The 23788-nt window shown below is 37.1% G+C and overlaps 1 protein-coding gene across 3 annotated transcripts in view; it reads left to right on the top strand.

Moving 5' to 3' along the window:
* ENAH (ENAH, actin regulator) overlaps positions 1-23788 on the top strand; it is a 157215-nt gene that overhangs the window by 113895 nt on the left and 19532 nt on the right. For 2 of the 3 annotated variants that reach the window (XM_025383767.1, XM_025383773.1), the window contains exons 4-7: positions 7104-7188; positions 18063-18394; positions 20291-20401; positions 22419-22723. In XM_025383767.1, the coding sequence (XP_025239552.1) occupies positions 7104-7188; positions 18063-18394; positions 20291-20401; positions 22419-22723 (833 nt within the window). The remainder of the gene's footprint in view (positions 1-7103; positions 7189-18062; positions 18395-20290; positions 20402-22418; positions 22724-23788) is intronic. The other variant, XM_025383777.1, reaches the window with a different exon arrangement.

Below are 23788 nucleotides of genomic sequence, written 5' to 3' on the forward strand. Positions count from 1 at the left end.
GGGAGGCTGAGGCAGGAGAATGGCGTGAACCCGGGAGGCGGAGCTTGCAGTGAGCTGAGATCCGGCCACTGCACTCCAGCCTGGGCGGCAGAGCGAGACTCCGTCTCAAAAAAAAAAAAAAAAAAAGAAAACATCGTATTACTGAATTTACTCAACCTGGACAATAAGTGTTCTTTCCCTTATTCTGCTCTGCTCCCCTGACTGAATGAAGAAAGAGTTAATGGCATCAGTATTAAGCAGGAAGTTCTGTTAGGCTTATGCATATAATGGAATGAATAATTTAGTATCTTCAGGAAATGCAAACTGCAGTAGAATTTAAGCAACCTATCAGAATTTAGATCAATATTTTACATGATAGTATGAAATTAAAGTCTGGAAAGAAGATGCTTAAAGATAACGAAGTGCAAGAATGTTAATAGTTTAAACTGTGAGAAAGACTGGGAATTCTTGGTTGGAAATATTTTGTCTTACGCAACAATAATGATTTACCTGCATTCTGACACTTGTCAGATGACTTTTTGCCAACATGATTGGTAATGGGATGTGGCAGCTTCTTTGCTGTCAAAGAAGAGATAATTTCTCAGGTTTTTCTTGTAAGTTTTTTAAATTGTCCTTATGGGGCTTTTTTTCCTCTTTAAATATGGAATAAAGGAACTGAAGGGTAAAACCTGAAGACTAGGCATGTTTCTTTAATAAAGGTTTTATAGAAGTAGCCATTTGCAAACATCGGTAAGACAGATCTTTAAAAAACAGTTTAAACTTAAAATATAGTGATTGAAAATATTCTAAATTGTTTATCTCCTGTGGAATGATCTCATTAGCTTGGTAGACATTTTATATGTACGCCTGTGGTCTTTCTATATCTTATGTCATTACTGTAAATAAATATTGTGCATGCAACTTTAATAATAGATTGGGTGGTTGGAAGTACTTGGCAAAGGTGACATTTATCAATCTTATTTTGTGTTTGCAAAAAAAATATACAGTATATGTCATATTTTCAAAGCAAGACTTAATTGGATTATGTTAAATCTAATTTCTAAAAATGATGAAAAATTATCTTATTTAAGACATTACAATTTTTAGATGTGTGTTATTTAAATTATATTGGTTTGGTTCTGATTTTTCTAAAACTTTTAGTTAGCACGAGTTGTATGTTTTAAATAATACAGTCTTAGAGGAGATCTAAAGCACTGTCTTGTTTGCCTTTATATGGGCTTTCTTAAGCCCCAGTGCATTTTAACCACTAATTGTTTCTTGGTGAATACCAACGGAAAAAGAAAATCTTGCTCATGCTGAAAAGAATTTCTTTAAGATTTTACAGAAAATTATTGATGTAAAGTTTTGGATGTCACTAAAGTAATAGTTAAAAAAAAGTTTTGTTTTTCTCATCCCAATTTTGAGTGTCACTTTGATTTCAGATAAATCCTTCCCCTTTTCATAGATTATCACCTTCTCATTGAGTTTTTTCTCCTAAAAAGAATATACTTCATTGACACTTAAGCTAAAATTTAATGTAAATAGCCTAAATAAATGGCTGTTTGATCTGGCCACACTTTTTTAATAAGACATTTTGTCAAGTATGTATATATATTGAGAAAAAAATAGTAAATTGTGGCTTGGTAAAAAATGAATAGCTGATTTTTAGCAAACCAAAGATACTCTTATTTTGTATCAATGAATATAAAACTCTTTATTGCAGTGGGCCGTTTGTAATGGCTTTGGTCTTTTTCCAACTAGTAGGAATGAGTTAATCTTAAGCACTTCCAAGCCTAATTTTTTTTCGGATTCAGTTCTCCTAAATGAGAGGATAGATCTTGTGAAATTAACATTAATGGCCATAGATCTTGACTTCCTCTACCTTATCTTCATTGACTTAAAAAATATATAACCCTAAAATGCTGGTTGTGCTCTTTGACCATATAACTTAGGAAATAACTAAGTTGTACGTGCATCATTTGATCTATGGCTGCTTATAGGGTTTTTCCACAAAAAAAAGATTGCATAAATTTTTTTTAAGAGCCTATGTTAAAGAGGATGCGTTTTTATTAAATTACAGAGCTTCCAGGATGAGGATCTAGATAGGACGTATGTATAAATACATTTTGAACATTTCAAAGCACCTTTTAGTTTATGTGAAGTTCTTCAGATGGCCCCGTTGTCCTTCGAAGCTTCTAACACCAAGGTGTCTGTTGCAGCCCAGAGCAAGGTTACTGCTACCCAGGACAGCACTAATTTGCGATGTATTTTCTGTGGTAAGCAACATTATGTTTACATTACTTTTTCAAGCTGTGGTACATGCTACTTGCGCATTTCCATAACTTTTGTTTTTTTAGGCCATAGTCTGGTTTGTGACATTTGGGATATATAGCAAGCTATTGTTTTTATGTTGTGATATTTGTTGTGGTTCATGTAGGTGATTTGGTCAGCTCTGAGTTGGCTTGTTAGTGAGGATTAGAAGTAGTTAGAATTAGGTTCTTAAAACTATTCTCGTCCACCTTTTCCAACACAAATGAGAGGGGTTTTTGTTTGTTTGTACATTTTTGTTTTTAGTTATTTTGTTTGGGAGCAAATTTTTGATTTAGAGTTTAAAGAAAAAATTTATGTCCATCTTAATATGTTTTGAGGAATGTAAATGTGCCTTAGCAAAGGGAACTTTTGCTTAACTTGAATTAATTTTAGATACGCATGTTGTGAGGCAGATGTAAGCTATTACTTGCTTTAATAGGTTGATTTCTGATTGACAGCCTCCTTTATTCAGTAGGTTAGAGATCTGTGACTTAAGAGTGAATTTAGGCTTATTGATTGTTTCCTTTCACTCTCTCATGCACACGTGTGCACATATTTTGTATTGTTTGCATGGACAAACCAGGTATGTCACTTAGCCACCCCAAATTAGAGGTAATAAGATATATACCTAAGGATACGTATCTATCTGTGTATACACAGATAGATACATATCCTTGTCTAAATTCTTTTTATTTCCATTTGTTTCTGAAACTTTCTGTTTTAAAAACCCAAGTTCCAAAGAGTTATCTTTAATTACTTGAGCTTTGAAAAGAAACCTCATATATACCTTTCTGACTCATGTGTACCTTGCTAGCCAGGTTATTTTATGAGAGATAGTTATTAAATGATATACAGTATTGCTCCAATTTTACATAAAGTGTTCAGCTCTGTGTATGTACTTTATGTGACTCAGAATTTTTAATGTGACTCCTCAATACTAATGATACTGTTTTTTTTAACCTATGAAGAGAATTATTTTAAAATGTATGTACTTTCTGGTTTAGGCAAAGAAGTACGTGTTGCAAATTTCTTAAAAAAAAAAAAAAGGAAAGAAAAGAAAAGGCTAATGTATTTGTTAGTCACTTAAAGTTATATTTTAGGATTGTTCCAGAGGTCACAGTTACAGTAGTGAACCTATTGTGTGGCTGTTCGTAAATCCCTCCTCTCTCTCCGAGATCCCACAATTAAACACTGCAGATTAAGTATGTAATCAGTAACTTTTTCTCCTCATTTTTCTGCCTCCTCCTGGGGGTTTTTCCGGGCTATCTTTTGAACTAGCCATGAGTGATTATTGATATTTGTGTTATTAGAACTCTCTTTAGCTCATTTTGAAAACCCACCCAGTGTTGTATACCTTTCTGCTTAATATGTTGAGGTCCATACGCAGAATAATGGATACTTTACCCAATTGCAGAGAAAGTATTGATTTGACCTAAGTGAAGGTGAATCTTTAAAGTTGTAAAATAATGTGTTAAAAAGCAGATTTCCCCCCATTATTACCTTTAATTTAACTGTGTGCAAACAATATAATTACCACGTTGCTAAGTTTAAACTTGATTGTATTGTGTATATAATAACACCGATTTGTCTTTTAGTCCTGTGTTTTTAAATAGTCTGTGGCTAATTGTGAAAATTAAAATGTGACATTAAGTGAAATGTGTTTTAACCAAAACTCAATATTGAAGGCAAGACTGACATGTAGCTCCTATTACAGAATCTCCTGATCTGATTTTCATCATTTATAGGATACTGTATCAGTGACATTGCCACATTTCTCTGTTACAAACAGTAACTCACAAACTTTGCTATATATCTTCTTCTTGTAGTCAGGACAAATTAAGATCAGCCACTATCTTTGGCTGTGAGGGAGAGAACAACTCTCAAACAGCTGCTATTCTTTATGATAACATAGAAAGAGCAAAGCAGGTTCACTGATTTCTTAACCTTGGTTGTTCTTCCCTCTTTTTCCCCTCCCCAAAGGGCTGTTAACCACCACATGATGCTCATAAAATATTGTCATTTGCCCACTGAAATGGTTATGAAAGTACCTATTTTGCATTTTATGAGAACACAGATACTCATTTAGGAATGTGACCTGTGTAAAGTAATGTTTATATTCCTGAACATACAGCAGCAGCTGACAGACTGCCTTATCCTAGTTGCTGCTTCATGTCATGTGGGGTGCCTTTGGTATTACTTAACAATTTTATAGCCCATTAGAATGTTTGACAAGAAGGAAAAATGTAATTGTGTACCTTAAGTTTATATTTACCTGGAACTTTTAATGTTTATAGTATGTTTGTATTAATTTTTAAATGCACATAAATTTCAATGTGCTAGTTACTGCAACCTGACAATTTGAAGAAGAAACAAACAGAACAACCAGATTAAATGTACATGTGAAAAGGTGCCAAGGGGAGTGATTCCGTGCACACACACACACACACACACACACACACCCCATTTAAAGGATATCTGGAAAGACAAAAAGCCCAAAAATCCATTATCATCACAAAGAACCATGTAGAAAAGAATTGTTAAGAGTTGTTCTAGGATCAGAATTCTCCCCACTTTAAAAGGATCTTCCTTGAAGCTTTTCATCGCAGCTGCAGTAATAAACTGTAGTAAATTTTTTTTATATGATAACAGCCACAAAATACTACCCACATCTAAAATATCTCCTTTCTGAACAGATTTGCTTAGTAACCTTTTAAAAAGCTTAAAAAGAAATATTCCAAAGCAGGTTCTGTAAATTGCTAAAAGATTTTCTTTTCTCAGCTTTTGTGAGTTACATTAAACTTGTGTTAGTTTTTTAAAAACCTGTTAAATAAAATAAATAGGATTGAGTTGAAATTTTGACGTTTTTTGAATCTATAAGTTTGAATTAAAGCTGAGATTTTAATTGGCAAATTTAATTCATTAATATTACTTTTGATATATAACACCTGTCCTAGATGTGAATAGTACAATTGCATTCTTCTTTGAGGTAGATGCTAAACAAGTCTAACCTACTCACATTCAGCTGTTTCATTATTTAAGCAGCCTGAGGCTTTCAACTTAAATACTCAAGTAAGCATTATTTTTAAAAATAGTTAAAACATAATAGTCATGTGTGTTGCCCATGCTAAATGCTCACATTTAGTACTTTGGATATATAAAGTACATTCCCCAAATAATTCTATGCTACCTCAGATTTACCCCCCACCTCCTGCACTTTGTATGTCCCCAGAAGAGAGGTCTTTTCCCTGTAAAGTATTAAACATTCGTGTATAGCCTAATGGGAGAGTCTGTTTTTACATCATTATTTTAATTTCCCAAGAAAAGAACTCTAGTCTGTTTGCTAGACAGCAATCATGTATTTTCATTTATACAAACATTTACGTGTGTATTTAATTTCAAAAGTTTTGGATTTTTTTTTTTTTTTGGTTATTGATTACATAGGATTAATTTTTTTTATATTTCCTTTATTTGGTTCTCAAAATAGCAGAGTCTTAGGAAATCTAATATATCACTGCAGTTGTCATCAGTTTGTCTTTAGAGGACAAATGAAATGATTAATCTAAAAACATTTGTAAAGAGGTGAGAAAAAAAGTTAGGTAAGTTCAGATCAAGTTAATTCTGTTTTTCCACACTTGTGATACACCAGTACTGCATTACATCCTAGTAAATCTTCCGGTTGTGAAATCTACTCCACTACTATAAAATACTTTGCATGATTAGCCCATAGATTACAAGAATTTAGTACACAGAAGCATTTATTTCGTAACTTTTAAATACCAGTTGTCTACAAATCTTTCAAAATATCTGTTAGGAGCATTTGCTGGTACACTAGAATTCACAAATACATGTAGTATGGCATTACTCATATATTCTACTCCAAGAGTGGAAGATAACTACTGTTTCTTTACTTTCTTGTTTACTGGATTAGACTTTAAGATTGTTCTGTTTTAACCGTAGGTATTATATATTAGCTCCAGTATTTATCTCATTTTGTGACAGATTTAATTTTTATATCCAATGACATTAAGATGTCCCATAATTCAGTGGCATTCTATCTAAGATGCAAAAAGCAGGTCTGCATTGTACATGGTATGTGGGAATGGATGGTCATTAGTGTCTCATGACAGAACCATGTTGTATGAATGCAAGTTTTTTTTTTTTCCTTCTTACCCTAAATGAAAACTTAAAATTACCTGTTACATTAAAAAATTCAGTTCAGTAGGTTAATTACTATATGGAAGTTTAGCAAATGTTTGTTTTCACCAGTGCTGGAAATGCTAGGCCATTAGACAAAAATGGCAGCTTAAATTGGGCAAATTTGATAAATGCTTTAGCATACTGGAGTCTAGTAATAAGGTTCTCATGCTCTCTCTCTCTCCTGTTTTTCATTTCCAGTGTTCTATTTAGGTGAGTTTTTGAATTCTGATTTTTCATTTAAGTTTTCCCTCTCCACTTCATGAATAATTACCCCAAAGAGAATGTCTCATTGTCTTAGAAAATGTCAAGCTTAGGTGCCTCTTCAGATGCTCATCGAACACTTGTTTTACTCAAGCTCTTCATATATAAATGTTTCTTTTTCCTTATTGTTGATGTTTTCCATTTGTTTCAAGTAAGCCTTCTGGAGATGATGACAGTATTATGTTGCAGTCTTTCATTTGCTCTGTGTTATGTAAAGCTTATATTTTATTTTGCTAGACAAAAAGAAGACACGTTTGTAAATATGTGATGATTTTATGTTATTCTTATGATTTTATCTCCTCTATCCAGCTAGATATGAAGATAATGTTCATCTGTAATGTTTTTTCCCTCTGTAGGGCCAACATTGCCTAGACAAAACTCACAACTACCTGCTCAAGTTCAAAATGGCCCATCCCAAGAAGAATTGGAAATTCAAAGAAGGTAAATTTGCAAGTTATTGTTTGTGCTTTTTCTTCATGCTTCAGAAGACAAAACTGAATATCCTGTGTTTAAGTCTTGTCAGCTGTTTAAGAGTCACAACTTTTATTCTTATATTAGTAAGTTTTGCAACTATCATTAATAAGTTACCAGATACTTGTTATGCTGGACATGAGATGTTATAAAATTTCATACCTGTTTTGTTTTTTTTTTTTGTAAAAATTCTACTCAAGGTACGTTGAAAATATTGTAAATACACTTAACAGAATTCAAAATGTTTTATGGTTCAAGAAGTCTTACTTTTGTAATTATAAAGTTATCTGTGACTACTGTGGTTTTCATGTGACGAATTTAACGAAAAAGTTGAAAATAGTGTTGGCTGTTTCTGTAACACATTTATCTTCATATATTACTATAGGGTTTTGTAGTAGAATACAAAATCATTCTCTGCTGGGCAGCATTCTTCCATGACTGGGAGTTCTCTGAAAGTGGGCAGAGTAAGTAGGCTGACAGGCTAACCTTTGGAGTACCAGGATGGGGAGCAGGCAGGCCTCAGAACCGCACAAATGCTGAGCTACTTAAAGCTCCACCGGAAGCCCCAATTCATCTGAGGCAGCTTCTTCAGTTTCTTTAAAGAATAGTCTTCCGTGGTAAATGCCATTCCATCCATTGAGCTGGGGTTGGGGAGGACAGGGGAGGAGCTGGTACATACAGCTGTTCTGCGGACAGTGTGTATACTTATTAATCAGCTTGATTATTGTGGCACTGCTCATTCCCGTTCTCTCTACTTGTTAATCTCAAGTTAGATCTTCCCCAGGTTCCTCTTCCCATGTCTGCTTTGACCGTCTTCAGTATGTGTTCTGGGTTATGGATGCCTCCACTGCTCCATTTATTTAGGTCACAGGCATTGTTTGTTCTAAATGCTTAAGTTATATTGGGAAGGGGGAGGGAGTGGAGGGAACAAAAAGCCTTAAACTCATCAGACAATAAACATGACATGATATGCTTGAAGATGGTAAATGCTATGGGGAAAAATGGAACAGAGTAAAGAGGATTTTATGTTGTGGAGGGGCAGAGGGAAGTGCTGGTTGTAATTTTATTTTATTTTTCCATCCATTACTTATTAGTCTCAGTACTTGTGGGTTTAAATAGATTGGTCAGGGTAGTAGATCTCATTGAGATGAAAAGAAGGAATTAACCAAGCAGATATCTATGTAAATGCATTCTATGCAGAGGCCTTAAGGAAGGATGGTGCTTGTGTGTACAAGGGAAAACAAAGAGGCCGTGGAGGCTGGAGCAGAAGAGAGTATTAGGAGATGAGGTCAAAGGCGTAATAGAGGTCAGATCATGCAGGACCTTGCAGGCTACTGTGAAGAATTTAACCTTTACTCTGAGAGAAAGGAGAATCACCGTACAGTTTTGAACATAGGCATGATCTGACTTAAAATTTTAGCAGAATCAGTCAGGCTGCTCTGTTGAGCCTACACTATTGAGAGACGACTTGAGGCAGGTACAGGGTTGTGACAGCAGCTCAACAAGAAAGCCAGTTAAGAGACTTTTGCAGTGAACTAGGCAGGAGATAATGGTGGCTTCCACCAGGTAATAGAAGTGGGTGTTGAGAAGTCAGATCCTTATATGTCTTGGTGGATTGTATGGTGGGGTATGAGGGAAGGAGAGGGGTTGAGGTTTTTAGGCTAAGCTAGTGGGAAGGATGGAGTTGCCATTAATAGTTGAGAAAGACTGTGGAGCACGCCTTGTTGGGGGATGTCAGAGATGAATTTTGAGGATGTTAGGTTCAGGTTTTTACTGGACATCTAAGTAGAGATGTTGAATATTAATCTCTAGGAGACTAGGGAAGAATTCTAAACATATAACTCTTTCCTACCCTTTCTGTCTTCTAGAAATCTCATGATAAATTTGTCCTACTAATGACCACCACCTTCAGTTTTCTACTTGGTCATGGATTTATTTAAATGCATTTTAATGATGTTTCTGGAATTTTAGTAGAATTTTGGGGAAGATTACAGGACTGCTCAATCTACCAACCTGAATAAGGGTCCAGACACTCCTGTCTTCTCATCTCCCTGCTCAGCATTCCTTATGGCTGCCTCTCCTCGCATCCAGTTTACTTCTTTGGCCTGGCATTTAGGAACTCACCCCGTGTTTGTGTTTCACCCCTCATGACTGTCTCTGTGTACACCATACTCATCTTTCCCTCTGTATTTGTATGTGGCATTCACCTCTTCTGATATGTTCTTCTCATATCCTTTCTACATTGTCATTTTCTGTAAACTCTTTTCCAGGCACACTGATGTTCTTCTTTTCTGAATTCCTGTAACTTAATCACACAATATTTTGTATTTTCTTCCTAATTGTTTATTTTACATTTGAGTATTACCTCTGCAGTGAACATTATGGGCTAATTTGAGAGTAGAAATCTCAATAAAATTTCTAATAAAAAGTCAAGAAATTTCTGGTACTGAATTAATTCATATGCAGGTTTTAGGGTATAAGACAGAAAATATATGTTTGACCTTTAATGTAGTAATTTTCTTCACTTTTGCCTAATTTTTCCCCCACTCTAAACCATGGTTTGGAGGAGAAATTATTGACGTTTAGCTGGTAAACGGCCTTTTAGAGACTTCCCAGGTGCTAGGGAAGGCATTACCTAGGAAGGTTGTTGAGTTGATTAAGATAACATACTCTTTTCTTGCTGCCTAGGATTTTCTGTGTTTTTTGGGAGTTGGTGGGAGGTTCATGGAGGAGGTGCTCTTTGAGCTGTGCCTGAAGAGGCAATAAAGTAGGAGTTTCCAGTCATAGAAGGGAAAAGCATTCCAGGAAGAAAGAGTAGGCGTGTAAAGGCAAGGAGATGCAAACACACATGCAATGTGAGTACGCTTCCTCCTTTCCCTTCCAGGACCAATGGTATGGTTAGATGAGGTTGTGTCCACCTTGTAAGGGCCTTATATACTGTGCTAAGAAATTGCTTTTTAAAACTCTTTTCCTGAATTTGTGATATACTAAAAAAGCATCTTGCTTTCTATCACTTTAGTAAATTTCAAATTATAAGAAAGGTATTTGTCATTTTTCTTTGACATATATCCCATACAATCTGTTTTTGCCTGTGGTTAAACTATACTTGGAAAAAGATACTACAAAACTCTAAAATATATACTAAATATTTATATAGACGCTTAGTACTGGTTTTCACTTTCTTTCAGCTGATAGTAGTGCATGACTGGATCCGGTTGTGTAGACTAGGAAATGGGAAGGATGTATAGCACAATCTAGTGTGAAGTTTGGTTCCCAGTAGAAATTATATTTCCAAAATTTATTTCGTGTGGTTATTTATATAAAAATCATTTTTTAAAACTTGATTTAATCTTCAGAGGCACAATAAAATACCCTCAGGCCAACTTTATACTTCATAAACTGAGTGAAATTGTCCGTTAACTTCGGCTGTTTAACTGGCCTTTTTCTATACTATTACTGGAATGTGTAATGAGAAACATCAGTTTGCATTATAAATTCACAGCTGTGAGGATGTGGGTGAGGTGCCAAATGAAAAGAGGAATTAGGTGAAAGTTGGCCAACTTGGTTTCTTTCCCTTGCTCAGCTCCTAGATACTGGTAGCCAGACTTGTAGAGCCCAGCAAGAAACTAAGATTCCTCTTTGGGAAAATTGCCATGGCCAAGAGAAGACAGAGATGTTGACACTCATCCTTGCCAGTGAAGCTTATTTACTTAAGGGCCTCTGATAATTTTGGTGCTACTTATAAATATGAACAGACAGCCAAGGATCATCAAACCTTTCAGGCCAACTTCTATAAAAGAAAGACCAAAACAGAGTTGAAATTGTATGAAACAGATGCAATGCAGGGAGCAGAAGAAAACCTAAAAATATACTGCATGCAATAGCTTCAGAGAACCAGGAGAGTATATTTCATTGATGAAATAAAAATTGATAGTTATTTTAAATGGATCACTCAGAGAACAAGAAAGTAAACTTGGAAACTTTTTTTAAAAACTACCTTACCTTTTTTTTTTTTTTTTTTTTTTGAGAAATAGAAGAGCCGGCGCACTGTGGCTCATGCCTATAATCCCAGCACTTTGGGAGGCTGAGGCGGGCAGATCATGAGGTCAGGAGTTCCAAAGACCAACCTGGCCAATATGGTCAAACCCGGTCTCTACTAAAAATGCAAAAATTAGCCAGGCCTGGTGGCACGCACCTATAGTTCCAGCCACTTGAGAGGCTGAGACAGAAGAATTGCTTGAACCTGGGAGGTGGAAGTTGCATTTAGCTGAGTTCATGCCATTGCACCTTAGCCTGGCGACAGAGTGAAATTCCATCTCAAAAAAAGAAAGAAAGAAAGAAAGAAAGAAATGTAAGTTTTGAGAACTAAGGTTGAGGAATTTATTCTCTGAAAATAGTCCTAAAACTAAGAGGTGGCATATGAGAAAGAAAGTAAAGTAAGAAGAACAGATTAGAAGGTTCAGCATCCAAATAATAGAAGTTCTGTTATTATTTGGGGAGTGGGGAGGAGAACAAAAACATGAAGAAATTGAATTTGCAAATAAATAACAAGAAAATTTGCTGGAACTCATTGATCATCTAGATCAAAGGTCCGCAAACTTTTTCTGGGAAGGGCCAGGCAGTAAACATTTTAGGCTTTGTGGCCCATCTGTGTCATTTGCTAGACCCTTCCTTTGTAGCTCACCATAGACAACATGGAAATAAATGGGTGTAGCCAGATTTGACCCTAGGGCTGTATACAGTTTGCTAGCTTCTGGTCTAGGTCAAAAAAGCCTGCCAAAAATCCAGCCCAGTAACTGGGAAAAATACAAAGACCTCCCACCAAGGCCTCTCACTGTGGAATTTTAGAATGTCCTGGAATAAGTAAGATTTCAAATGCTTGGTAAGGGGTGGTGGGAGCGACTAAGGTGTGGGGGAGCTTCAAAATCCTGAGAGAATCTCTATCCTGAGAGGAGATCTCTTCTGCACAACTTCCTAAGAAGCTATTGGAAGATGTATTCCGTTAAGATGAAAGAGTGAAGCAAGAATGATGAACCCATGACAGCATCGAGGAGATAAGAAATCCACCTTAGGAAAGAGATGGGCAATTCCCAGCTCGACTAAGGTGAAATCAAAACCTAGGGAGCAGTTGCCAGTTGGTGCCAGGAGGGCTGAAGGCTCCGGATGGGGTGTTTCTGAGGGAAAGCAAAACAAAAGAATAGAAAAACCTGACTATGGTTCTGCTATGTTGAACTATGTTGATTGGGATTACAGTTCTAATGGAGAGTCTGGGGTGAAGTAGGGATAGGTATATAGAAAAAGAATCAAATAAAAAAAGTACTACTTTGTAGCACTAGAGTAAGAAAGAAATTGTTCTAGAAAGTAAGTGTGATTAGCAGCGAATTATGTGATACGTGAATATTGGTGTATCCAAAGTGGTGTTATGAGTTTATTGGAAAAATGGAGAAGAAAAAGTTTTGGGGGGCTAGGGATGTAGGAATTAAATCATTTGTATAGTAGGAAGTCAGTAGATAACATCTAAATATGAAAAATCTGAAAGTAATAGTTCTAAATGAATTACTGTATTTAGAAACAAGGTAAGTACCAGAGTATTGAAAATAATTGCTTCTGGGGAGCAAAATCAGAAGTGGTGAGCGTTAGTAAGATTACTGTTTTGTTATAAGTCTTATAATTTGGCTTTATAAGTTATATATTACTACTGTTACATTTAAGTTTTATTTTTAATAGAGTCAGTAGAGTAAATGTCTAAGTGTTAATTCTTTTTAGTCCAATACCCTTTATTATTATATCATTATTAAATAGTTTTTGGTTCCTGCTCATATAATTAATATTTGACTTGGCCATGATGAGAAAACATATTCTAAGAAACATGAGTCAGTCCTATGTTAGTCTCCACATAGAACCTTAATATAGTTAATATCTATAAATAGTTCACAAATCACCAGTACTACCTGAAAGTTATAAAAGGGGAATAATAATTGTGGCACAGAACTGAGCAGTTGGAGCAATGAGAGTGTATAGCCCTCCTATTGGCCTTCAGAGGCAGGATGGACCGAAAGTTGACCGCCTTCTCTTGTGAGTATCAGCTCTTGCCTCAGCAGCTTTGTAATATTAAAACTTAGCTATCTGATTACATTTTATCCATTTTTTATTTGTTTACTGATAGTGAAGTGAAATGCCCATGTTATACAATCAAACCATATCTGTGTAATTTTATTTTCTGAGAAATGTCAATAATAACAGTGTTACTAAATGTTAACAGCTCAGAACATTTTTCCTAGACTGTTCCTACTTCATTTTGTTAAAATTGAAATCACTCTTATTTACCTAGTAACACTATTCATTACAGGTAAAGCTGGGTAAAATGTATTTTGAACTGATGTTACTTACATTTTACTTATTTCAAGAAATGTCTTTGAGTCAACATAAATGAAATAATGAATATATATTTAAATCTCAGTGTGGGCTGGTGCTTTGTGCATCTATTTACATTTGGGGATAGCTGTTTTGGAGAGAAATAGGTATTTGGGTGGTGGGAGGAACTGTGATTTTTTTAAATGCTTAAAAATAATACTGGTCATTTGCACTATAATTGTTTCTGAATAAAATTTGTATTCTCAGAAACTTTCAAATTATTGTAGAATATACAGGCCTAGCTTAAAAGAAAAATTAAAGTAGTCTGTCAGGATTTTTCCTTGGTTCAGAATTAAGGCACTCGTTCTTTGAAAAAAGTCTTCAGACGATTCTATTAATGACTGAAGAAAACAGTTGGAGAGAGAACTCTAGGAAGAGGAGCCATGAGCATTTCCAGTGTGTGAATTGGCAGCAATAATTCTGAGGAAAAGCAAAGTTTATAAATTTGGAAACTCCTCCTAGAAAGCTACACAAATGTCTTGCGTTAGAGGTCAAAACATGAGAGTCAAATTTATAAACCATCCAATTTAGGTGGGAATTATTCATGCCACACAAGATTCGAAAGCCAGAGATACTCTGCTTGAATCACTATTTTGGGAAATCCATTTAGATGGGCATCTTTTCAGCAAGCAGGCTAAAAATTAGCTTAAAGTGTTCAACACTTTCTTTTCTTACCTTCAGAACAAGAAAATAGTAAGAATCTCCTGCAGCTATATGAATTGCCTGCTTGAATCATCTGTCTGTGAACTTAGAAATATTCTCCAGCATTGTGCCCTTTTCCTGTATCAGTAGACACTCCTTATCTTTTATAGCCTGAAAACCCTGGAATATGATGACATGTGGAACAAACTTCTTAAGTCAATACACCCTAGCTGTAAACACTGTTATTCAATAATTCTTTCAGATTCATCTCACTCATGCCTGGCCTTCTGCCTGTGACTTAAGCTTACTTTTTGTATGTGTTGAAAGCATTGTGTTGCTTAGAGAAACAGCCATTAACTTGGTAGTTAAAACCTACAACTAATAACTTGAATGAGAAATGAAATGTAGTCATAGACTACTGTTTGGTTCAGCTGGGAGCAGTATTTACATTATCATGTTAATAAGCCTTGAATATTGATTTTCCATACTGGGAGAAGCATGAGTGTAGTGAGGGAGTTGTAGAAGGCCTCTTCCTGTTAGAAAGTAGATAGCGAAAGCTAAAATGTAAGAAACAGCTACAAAAGTAGGAAATGGGTGGGAGGGTTGGGGCAGTGAACTACTGATTTTTGTTATAAATTTTAAAAACTATGTATTTGTGTTATTTTGATAAAATAGATGAAGTAACAAATGTTCAAAGATCTAAATCTTAGATTTTTTCATCATAGATTTCTTGGGACAGCTACTGTGCTCTTATTTTTCTTTAGCTTCTTTATTTAAATTTGTTCTAATTAGAATAATATGTGTGTATCTTTTGCCCTTTGGACCCAACAGATTGCTTAGAGCATTATATTTAAAATGGCCAATAGTTTTTGATACGTGTCGAATGTTTGAAATTTAATACAAGCTCCAGCTGAGTTTATTAGCTGCAGGTTACTGGAAAAACAACAACAACCAACCCTGACTTTTCTCTGTTTATTATTAAAAACATTCTTTTGAATACATCTGATTTCCTCCCCTCATCCCTGCAGGAATATTGTTATCCCTCAAAAACTTTGGCAGCTAGTGATTTATCAAATAGCATAATGAAGTCAGTACTAGATCCTGAAAATCTCATTTTATTGGTAGCCAATATCTCAAACAACTACTCATAAATAAATAACTACTCATAAACTCAGTTTTCCTGTGTTTTTCTCTTGCAGTCATTGTTAAGTGTGGTGGTATGTCCAGGAGAGGCTGTGTGTTTTGTGAGAGCAGTGGGGTTGATGCATTTGTCAAATGGGCCTTTTCTTTTGTTCTGTAGCCAGCTTAGGAAACATGAAGGAGAGAGCTTTTTGGAAAGATCTTACTGGTGTGTTGGTACCTCTGGAAGGAACAAAGGATAGCATGCATGTGCTGTCATTTAGCTCTGTCTCTAACTAGAACCCACACAGTTTCTTAGCCAGTCCAGAAAGTTCCAATTCGAAATTTCCAAATAATAATTATTGTTGTAACCCACATTGAGCGTTCTTATGTTCCAAGTACTTAAAGAGCTTTTTAGGTATTACTTCATTTAATCTTCCCCACAGTGCTATGAAATATATATGTGTAAGATAAAGATACCTTTTTGGGGGCGGGGGGAGACAGGGTTTTACTCTGTCACCCAGGCTGGGATACAGGGGCACATTGTTAGCTCTTGACAATGTCACAGCCACCTCCATCCCCAGGAGGACAATGTGACAATGTCACAGCCACCTCCATCCCCAGGGTTCAAGTGATCCTCCTGCCTCAGCCTCCCAAGTAGCTGGGATTACAGGCACATACCACCAGGCCCGGCTAATTTTTGTAATTTTAGTAGAGACAGGGTTCCACCATGTTGGCCAGGCTAGTCTCGAACTCCTGACCTCAGGTGATCCACTGGCCGCGGCCTCCCAAAGTGCTGGGATTATAGACATGAGCCACCATGCCTGGCAAAGATAACTTTTTTTTAGGGAAAGTTAATTGACACTTTTCCTAAAGACGATTTGGAACCATGTGTCAAAAATCTTAAATTCATACCTTTTCACCTAGCAAAATTTGTGTCCTTATTGATCCTATAGAAACAGAAAAAGATTCAAAGATGAAGACAAATGTTGTTGCAGTATTGCCAATAGTGTTAGGATAACTTAATATCCTACTATAGGAGATTGCTTAGACTCTGGACAGCTAAACAATATAATATTATTATGCACTCATGGCAAATAAAGATGCTGAACTAAGTGCCTTAGGATAACTCTCTCTCTCTCTCTCTCTCTCTCTCTCTCTCTGTGTGTGTGTGTGTGTGTGTGTGTGCGTGTGTGTGTGTGTGTGATTCCAGTCAAGAGTTGTACACACAGGCACATCCTCATCCTAGATAGCCTCAATTTTACTAGCTTATGTCTCCTTCCTTCCTTCCCTTCTTTTTTTCCTTCTTCCCTTCCTCCTTTTCTTTCATTGTTTTTTGAGACAAGGTCTCGTTCTGTTGCCTGGGGCTGATGAGTGGTGATGCAGTCTTAGCTTACTATAGCCTCAGACTCCTAGGCCCAAGCAATCCTTCTCCCTCAGCCTCCCACGTAGCTGGGAACACAGGTGCATGCCACCATGCCTGGCTGATTTTAAATTTTTTTGTAGAGATGGGTCTTGCTTCATTGCCCAGGCCCATCTTGAACTCTTGGCCTCAAACAGTCCTCCCACCTCAGCCTCCCAAAGTGCTAGGATTACTGGCCTGAGCCACTTCACCCAGACCAACTTTCACAATATATTAAGTGAGAGAAAGGAAAGCAGATTTCACAGTAGCGGGAAATGATCACATTTTATTACGTTTTTAAAGTTTATGTGTGTAGTTTTACACGAGGGAAAGTCTATCGGGGGAGGGTGTGTGTGTGTGTGTGTGTGTGTATGTATATGTGTATACGTAGACGTGTGTATCTTTATATACATATGTTGATGATAGTTGCCTCTGGATATGAGATTTTAATCATTTAAAGTTTATTTCTTCTTTCTTGACTCTTTTTCATTCAGTAAACTTTTTTTTTTTTTTTTTTTTTGAGATGGAGTCTCACTCTGTCACCCAGGCGGGAGTGCAGTGGCACAATCTCAGCTCACTGCAGCCTCTGCCTCCTAGGTTCAAGCGATTCTTCTACCTCAGCCTCCCAAGTAGCTGGGATTGTAGGCGCACGCCACCACGCCTGGCTAATTTTTTATATTTTTGGTAGAGATGGGGTTTCCCCATATTGGCCAGGACATCCTGATCTTGAATTCCTGGCCTCAGGTCATCCACCCGTCTCGGCCTCCCAAAGTGCTGGGATTAGAGGTGTGAGTCACCGCACCCGACCCATTCAGTAAATATTTATTGAGCTACTGCTGTGGCCAACCATTGTATTTTCTGAAATGATAATTATTATTTGTACAGTTAAATTTGATGTCAAGAAGGATATTACAATTTTACAAAGTTTTTCATTAAATGATTAAAATAATGACTTGGTTATTAAAGTGGTATGTTATTTGGAAAATTCATTTACTTGCAACAGTACTCATGAAAAGTACAGAATAAAATGAAATGTTAGTGTAATGTGCTGAAGCATTCAGCCAGTATGATGCTAATAGGAGAAATGATTTTTATTTGTATGCAACAGTCTCTATCCAAGGTAGTCTTCATGTGGGAGGAGAGATGTTTCCATGCTCTACATTGCTTTTATTTGACTCAGAAATAAAGTTTACGTAGGTGAAAAGAATCACTTTTTCATGATGAGTAGCCGTAGATGCATGTTTTTACCTTTTTTTTTTTTTCCCAGACAACTGCAAGAACAGCAACGGCAAAAGGAGCTGGAGCGGGAAAGGCTGGAGCGAGAAAGAATGGAAAGAGAAAGGTTGGAGAGAGAGAGGTTAGAAAGGGAAAGGCTGGAGAGGGAGCGACTGGAACAAGAACAGCTGGAGAGAGAGAGACAAGAACGGGAACGGCAGGAACGCCTGGAGCGGCAGGAACGCCTAGATCGGGAGAGGCAAGAAAGACAAGAACGAGAGAGGCTAGAGAGACTGGAACGGGAGCGGCAAGAAAGGGAGCGACAAGAACAGTTAGAAAGGGAACAGCTGGAATGGGAGAGAGAGCGCAGAATATCAAGTGCTGGTAAGAAGTTTACAAACTCTTCTGTGTTCTTGTATCTGAGCTTGGATGATGTCTCTTGTGCAGTCATGTGTTAAAATATTTCACATTTGAGATGTTTGGGATTAAGCCATACAATTTGAAATTATGAAAAATATGTAGCAATTACTACTTTAACATTTTCTTTTTATTTCTCTCTGTATTGCTTTTATTGCTTGGAGACTTAAAGAAAGCTCTTGGAAATTTTTATTCTGCCATTCTAATTCTTCTGACTCCCTATAAATTGGCTATAAAGTGTAAGTGTGTTTTTATGGGAAATTTTTTATACTGGATGAACTTCAAATATATTTCCCTCATGAGATCACTTAAATTGTCTCAAATACTATAGTACTATAGTACCATTCAGCAAGAAATTTGCTTGATTACATTCTAAAGATTTTGGAGGAAGAATTATTTTAGAGAAATATTCTCTAAAACTGACTAGTTATTTAAATATACTTTCTAGTATTACGAAAAATTAGTGAAAATTATGAAATCTGATGGAATTTACTGAAAGACATAAGGGTTATTAATATATGGCTGAAAGTTTGAGATATTTTAACATTTATTAAAATTAACATTCATTATAGGATTTAAGAATACTCCTTATGGCCTATATAAAAAGTCTCAATGTGGTTTGATTAAATAGTGGTTGGTTGGTTGGTTTATTAAGTTAATTTATGTATTTTTAGCTACCTAATTATTTTCTGGAGTTATGACCAACAAAACAAAACTTTTCCACAAGTAAACATTGAGTAGGAGGTTTCTCACCCTTCATATTAAATGTTTTACCAACTTTACTAGTTTTGCTATTTGTTGTTTTTTAAAAAAACACTAAATTTATTCTTCTGTTTATGGTCCTATTGTGATTTTAATGTCCTTTTTCTTGTCTAAATAAAAATTAAGACTAATACTAGCTTTTTCTTGTAAAAGAAATTAGTCAATTAAATTTGTTAATCCACTTATTAGATAAAAAGGAAACTTATTTCATCCCCTTCTGAATCTCAAAATGTATTTACAAGTTAAAATATTCTTGGGTGAAAATAGTTATTTGTATTTGTGCCTAATTCTCTGATACTAACTGTAGTCTACATTTATACATTGTGTCTGAATGCTGGTTTTGTGGCTTCACTAGCTCCCTTTTTCTCTCTCCTTTTTTATCCTGTCTTTTGCTGCTGCTTTCCACCTTCTGTCCAGCTCCATCTTCAGACAGCTCCCTGTATAACGCTCCACTTCCTGAGTATTCCAGTTGCCAGCCTCCTTCAGCACCTCCTCCATCATACGCTAAAGTCATCTCAGCTCCAGTGTCAGATGCCACTCCTGATTATGCTGTAGTGACTGCTTTGCCACCTACTTCCACACCCCCTACACCACCACTGCGACACTCAGCGACACGTTTTGCAACATCTTTAGGTTCAGCCTTCCACCCTGTTCTTCCCCATTACGCTACAGTTCCTCGTCCTCTGAACAAAAACTCTCGACCTTCTTCTCCTGTGAACACACCCTCTTCTCAGCCTCCAGCTACGAAGCCCTGTGCCTGGTCTACTTCCAATTTTTCGCCCCTCCCTCCATCTCCTCCAATAATGATTAGCAGCCCCCCAGGCAAAGCTACTGGTCCAAGGCCTGTCCTCCCTGTTTGTGTTTCTTCTCCTGTGCCCCAAATGCCTCCATCACCGACAGCACCCAATGGGCTGGTTGACTCTGTAACATATCCAGTGTCTCCACCGCCTACCTCAGGGCCAGCAGCTCCTCCGCCGCCGCCTCCACTGCCTTCCCTCGCTTCACTCTCACACTGTGGATCTCAAGCTTCTCCTCCTCCAAGCACCCCTATTGCCTCAACTCCCTCATCCAAGCCTAGTGTTCTCCCTTCTCCCTCTGCAGCTGCCCCTGCCTCTGTTGAGACTCCTCTAAACTCTGTGCTGGGAGACTCTTCTGCTTCTGAGCCAGGCTTGCAGGCAGCCTCTCAGCCGGCCGAGACTCCAGCCCAACAGGGTAAGGCTTTCGTTATTGCTACTAACAGCTAATCACTTGAAAATGTTATATAGCAGCAACTTTAATTACCTGAATGGATGGGTAGGATGGTTTTGATCCTTGAACATTTATATGCCAATGCCATGTTTTGTTTTTTTTTTATTAAAAAAATTAAAGTAGAAAAATGTTTTTCCTGTTGGATTAATTGCATTTGGATGAACTTCCATATTGAATTAGGTTTTGATATCTTTTATAGCATCACAGTTAAAGATGTTTTCTAGTATTTAAGAGCCCTCATAATACATTTCTTTATTTTTTTCTTTTTCCTATTCTTTTTTTTTTTTTTTGAGACACAGTCTTGTGTTGCCCAGGCTGGAGTATAGTGGCATGATCTCAGCTCACTGCAACCTCTGCCTCCTGGGTTGCAGCAATTCTCCTGCCTCAGCCAACTGAGTAGCTGGGGTTACAGGCACATGCCACCACGCCCAGGTGATTTTTGTATTTTTAGTAGAGACGGGGTTTTGTCATGTTGGCCAGGCTGGTCTTGAACTCCTGACCTCATGTGATATGCCCCCTTTGGCCTCCCAAAGTTGCTGGCATTATGGGTGTGAGCCACCGCACCCAGCCAATACATTCTTTCACTGGGAAAACTTTGCTTGACACATTGATCTTCCACACAATAAATACATGATCAAAAATTTTTTCCTTTATTTTCTGGGACACTTAGAGAGATATATTTAGTGCCCAACTGTAGTCATTAGGTACATCATCCCAGAGTTTCCTTTGGAGCAATTCTGATCTTGGGCCCTGTTTCCTTCTTGCCTTTCCTATATTAGATGCTCCATGTTGGACTTTCAGGATAGGTGTCACCCTAACCCTTGCAGCATTATGACTTTGCAGGAGGAGTAGAGAGGATGGCAGGCTTGGCATATGCCCTAAAGAGTTCCAAGGTCCAAAATTACAATAAGTAGTGGCTTGAAGGGGTAATTGTTGACTTATCAAATTTGTTTACAAGGTTAGTCAGAATTCTAAGATATTCAGTTTGGTTTCACCGTGACAACAAATGGGCACAGCCAGCCTGACAAAGTGACCTGCTGTACCCTCAGAACTCTTAACAACCCCTACAGAAGGCACAGACTATTTCTAGATGCTTCTTTCAACAATTTATGTTTTCTGCTTGTGTAACGGCTCAAGCTGAAAAAGTTAGCAATTATCACCCAGTGTGCAAAATAGCATTTTATTCATTCTGAAAACACCCCTCTTAAACCTTAACTAAAGAAGCATCTACTATTTCAGTATTCTGTTATTAAATAAATTTTTGTTCACTCCTTTTGTGATTTTATAACATTTGAATATTTCTCTTCTTGGCCCCCATTTTGTGGGATAAAACAAGTCTGCTTCAAATCCTATAGTATTTATTTCCGAGCGTTATTTTGAGGTTTTACTTTGTACTAGTAAATTCCTTTACTTCAGTGAATCTTAACCTTGGCTATCCATTGAATTTAAATGTTAAGTATTTTTAAAATACTGAAGCCTGGGACTTACTCCTCCTTCATGTTTTTAATCCAGCCACTTTGACTGTAAACAACTAAATATATGTGTTCACTGTTACTGAATTTACTGTCTCAACACTTAAGGTTAATGTGGATTATTTTGGGTCTGTTATTTCAAGTAGTGCTAACTGCCTTTGTATATACTAGTTTGTGTTTTCAGGGATGCTTACCTCTCTTCCAAATTTTATAAGTATTTATTTTGCTTATTTACCAAATCCCCATGAACAAAAAATCTTAATTAGATGATCTGTTGCATAGTTCTATTACTAAAGCTCTAACATAAAGTAAGTAGTTATATATACTTGGACCTTACATTTCAGTATCTTTCAAAACTGACTGGAATTTTACAAGTATGATAAATTGAACTCATTAAGTAAATACATGAGTCAGTGTAATTTAGCATGGCATTCTGCGTACCTTCCCACATAAAATAATATCACTCAGCTCTATTGTTGATGGTCTTACTTAACATTTCTCTCTCTCAGGCATTGTCTTGGGACCACTTGCACCTCCACCTCCTCCACCACTCCCACCAGGGCCTGCACAGGCTTCAGTAGCACTCCCTCCTCCCCCAGGGCCCCCTCCACCTCCTCCACTCCCATCCACTGGGCCTCCACTGCCCCCTCCTCCCCCTCCTCTCCCTAATCAAGTACCCCCTCCTCCTCCACCACCTCCTGCCCCACCCCTCCCTGCATCTGGATTCTTTTTGGCATCTGTGTCAGAAGACAATCGCCCTTTAACTGGACTTGCAGCTGCAATTGCCGGAGCAAAACTTAGGAAAGTGTCACGGGTAAGTAGCTTTCTGAAATTTTTTTTTTAATATGTCTTATTCTTCCTAAATATCTAAAATGTTGAATTTATTGTATTCTAATTTTATGAACTGTTAGGAACTTCATTTATTTAACAAATTGAAATAATTTAACTGGGCGCAATGGCTTACACCTGTATAATCCCTGCACTTTGAGAGGCTGAGGTGGGCGGATCACCTGAGGTCAGGAGTTAGAGACCAGGCTGGCCAACATGGTGAAACCCTATCTCACTAAAAATACAAAACTTAGCCAGGTGTGTGACACGTGCCTATAATCCCAGCTGTTCAGGAGGCGGAGGCAGGAGAATCACTGGAACCCGGGAGGTAGAGGTTGCAGTGAACCGAGATCGTGCCACTGCACTCCAGCCTGGGTGACAGAGTGAGACTTAGTTTCAAAACATAAAATAAATAAAAAATTAAGAATTGATATAATTAAAATTTTTATAGTAAAGTTGTAAAAATAGTATAAATAATTTCTATAAATTAATCACGTAGGTTCACCCATTAACATTTTACCAGTATTTGCTTTTTTATTCCTTCTTCGGGTATGTTTCCTTCTTTACACATGCATTTTTTTTTTTTCTTTTGAGACGGAGTTTCACTCTTGTTATCCAGACTGGAGTGCAGTGGCACGATCTCAGCTCACTGCAATCTCCACCTCCCAGGTTCAAGCGATTCTGCCTCAGACTCCTGAGTAGCTGGGATCACAGGCGCCAACCACCATGCCCAGCTAATTTTTGTATTTTTAGTAGAGATAGGGTTTCGTGATGTTGACCAGGCTGGTCTTGAAATCCTGACCTCAGGTGATCCACCCGCCTCAGCCTCCCAAAATGCTGGGATTACAGTTGTGAGCCATCTCACCTGGCCTACACATGCACTTTTGTTTGAATGATTTGAGAGTAACTCAGAGACACAATCTTCTATTTTCCTAAGTACCTCAGTGTGAATTTTATAAGAACAAGGACCTTTACCTGCATAACCAGTAATATAATTATCAAAATCAGGAAAGTTAACATTGATAGAATACTGTAATCTACAAATGTATTA

The sequence above is a fragment of the Theropithecus gelada genome, chromosome 1 (assembly GCF_003255815.1).
Source record: "Theropithecus gelada isolate Dixy chromosome 1, Tgel_1.0, whole genome shotgun sequence".
In the NCBI taxonomy this organism is placed as follows: domain Eukaryota; kingdom Metazoa; phylum Chordata; class Mammalia; order Primates; family Cercopithecidae; genus Theropithecus; species Theropithecus gelada.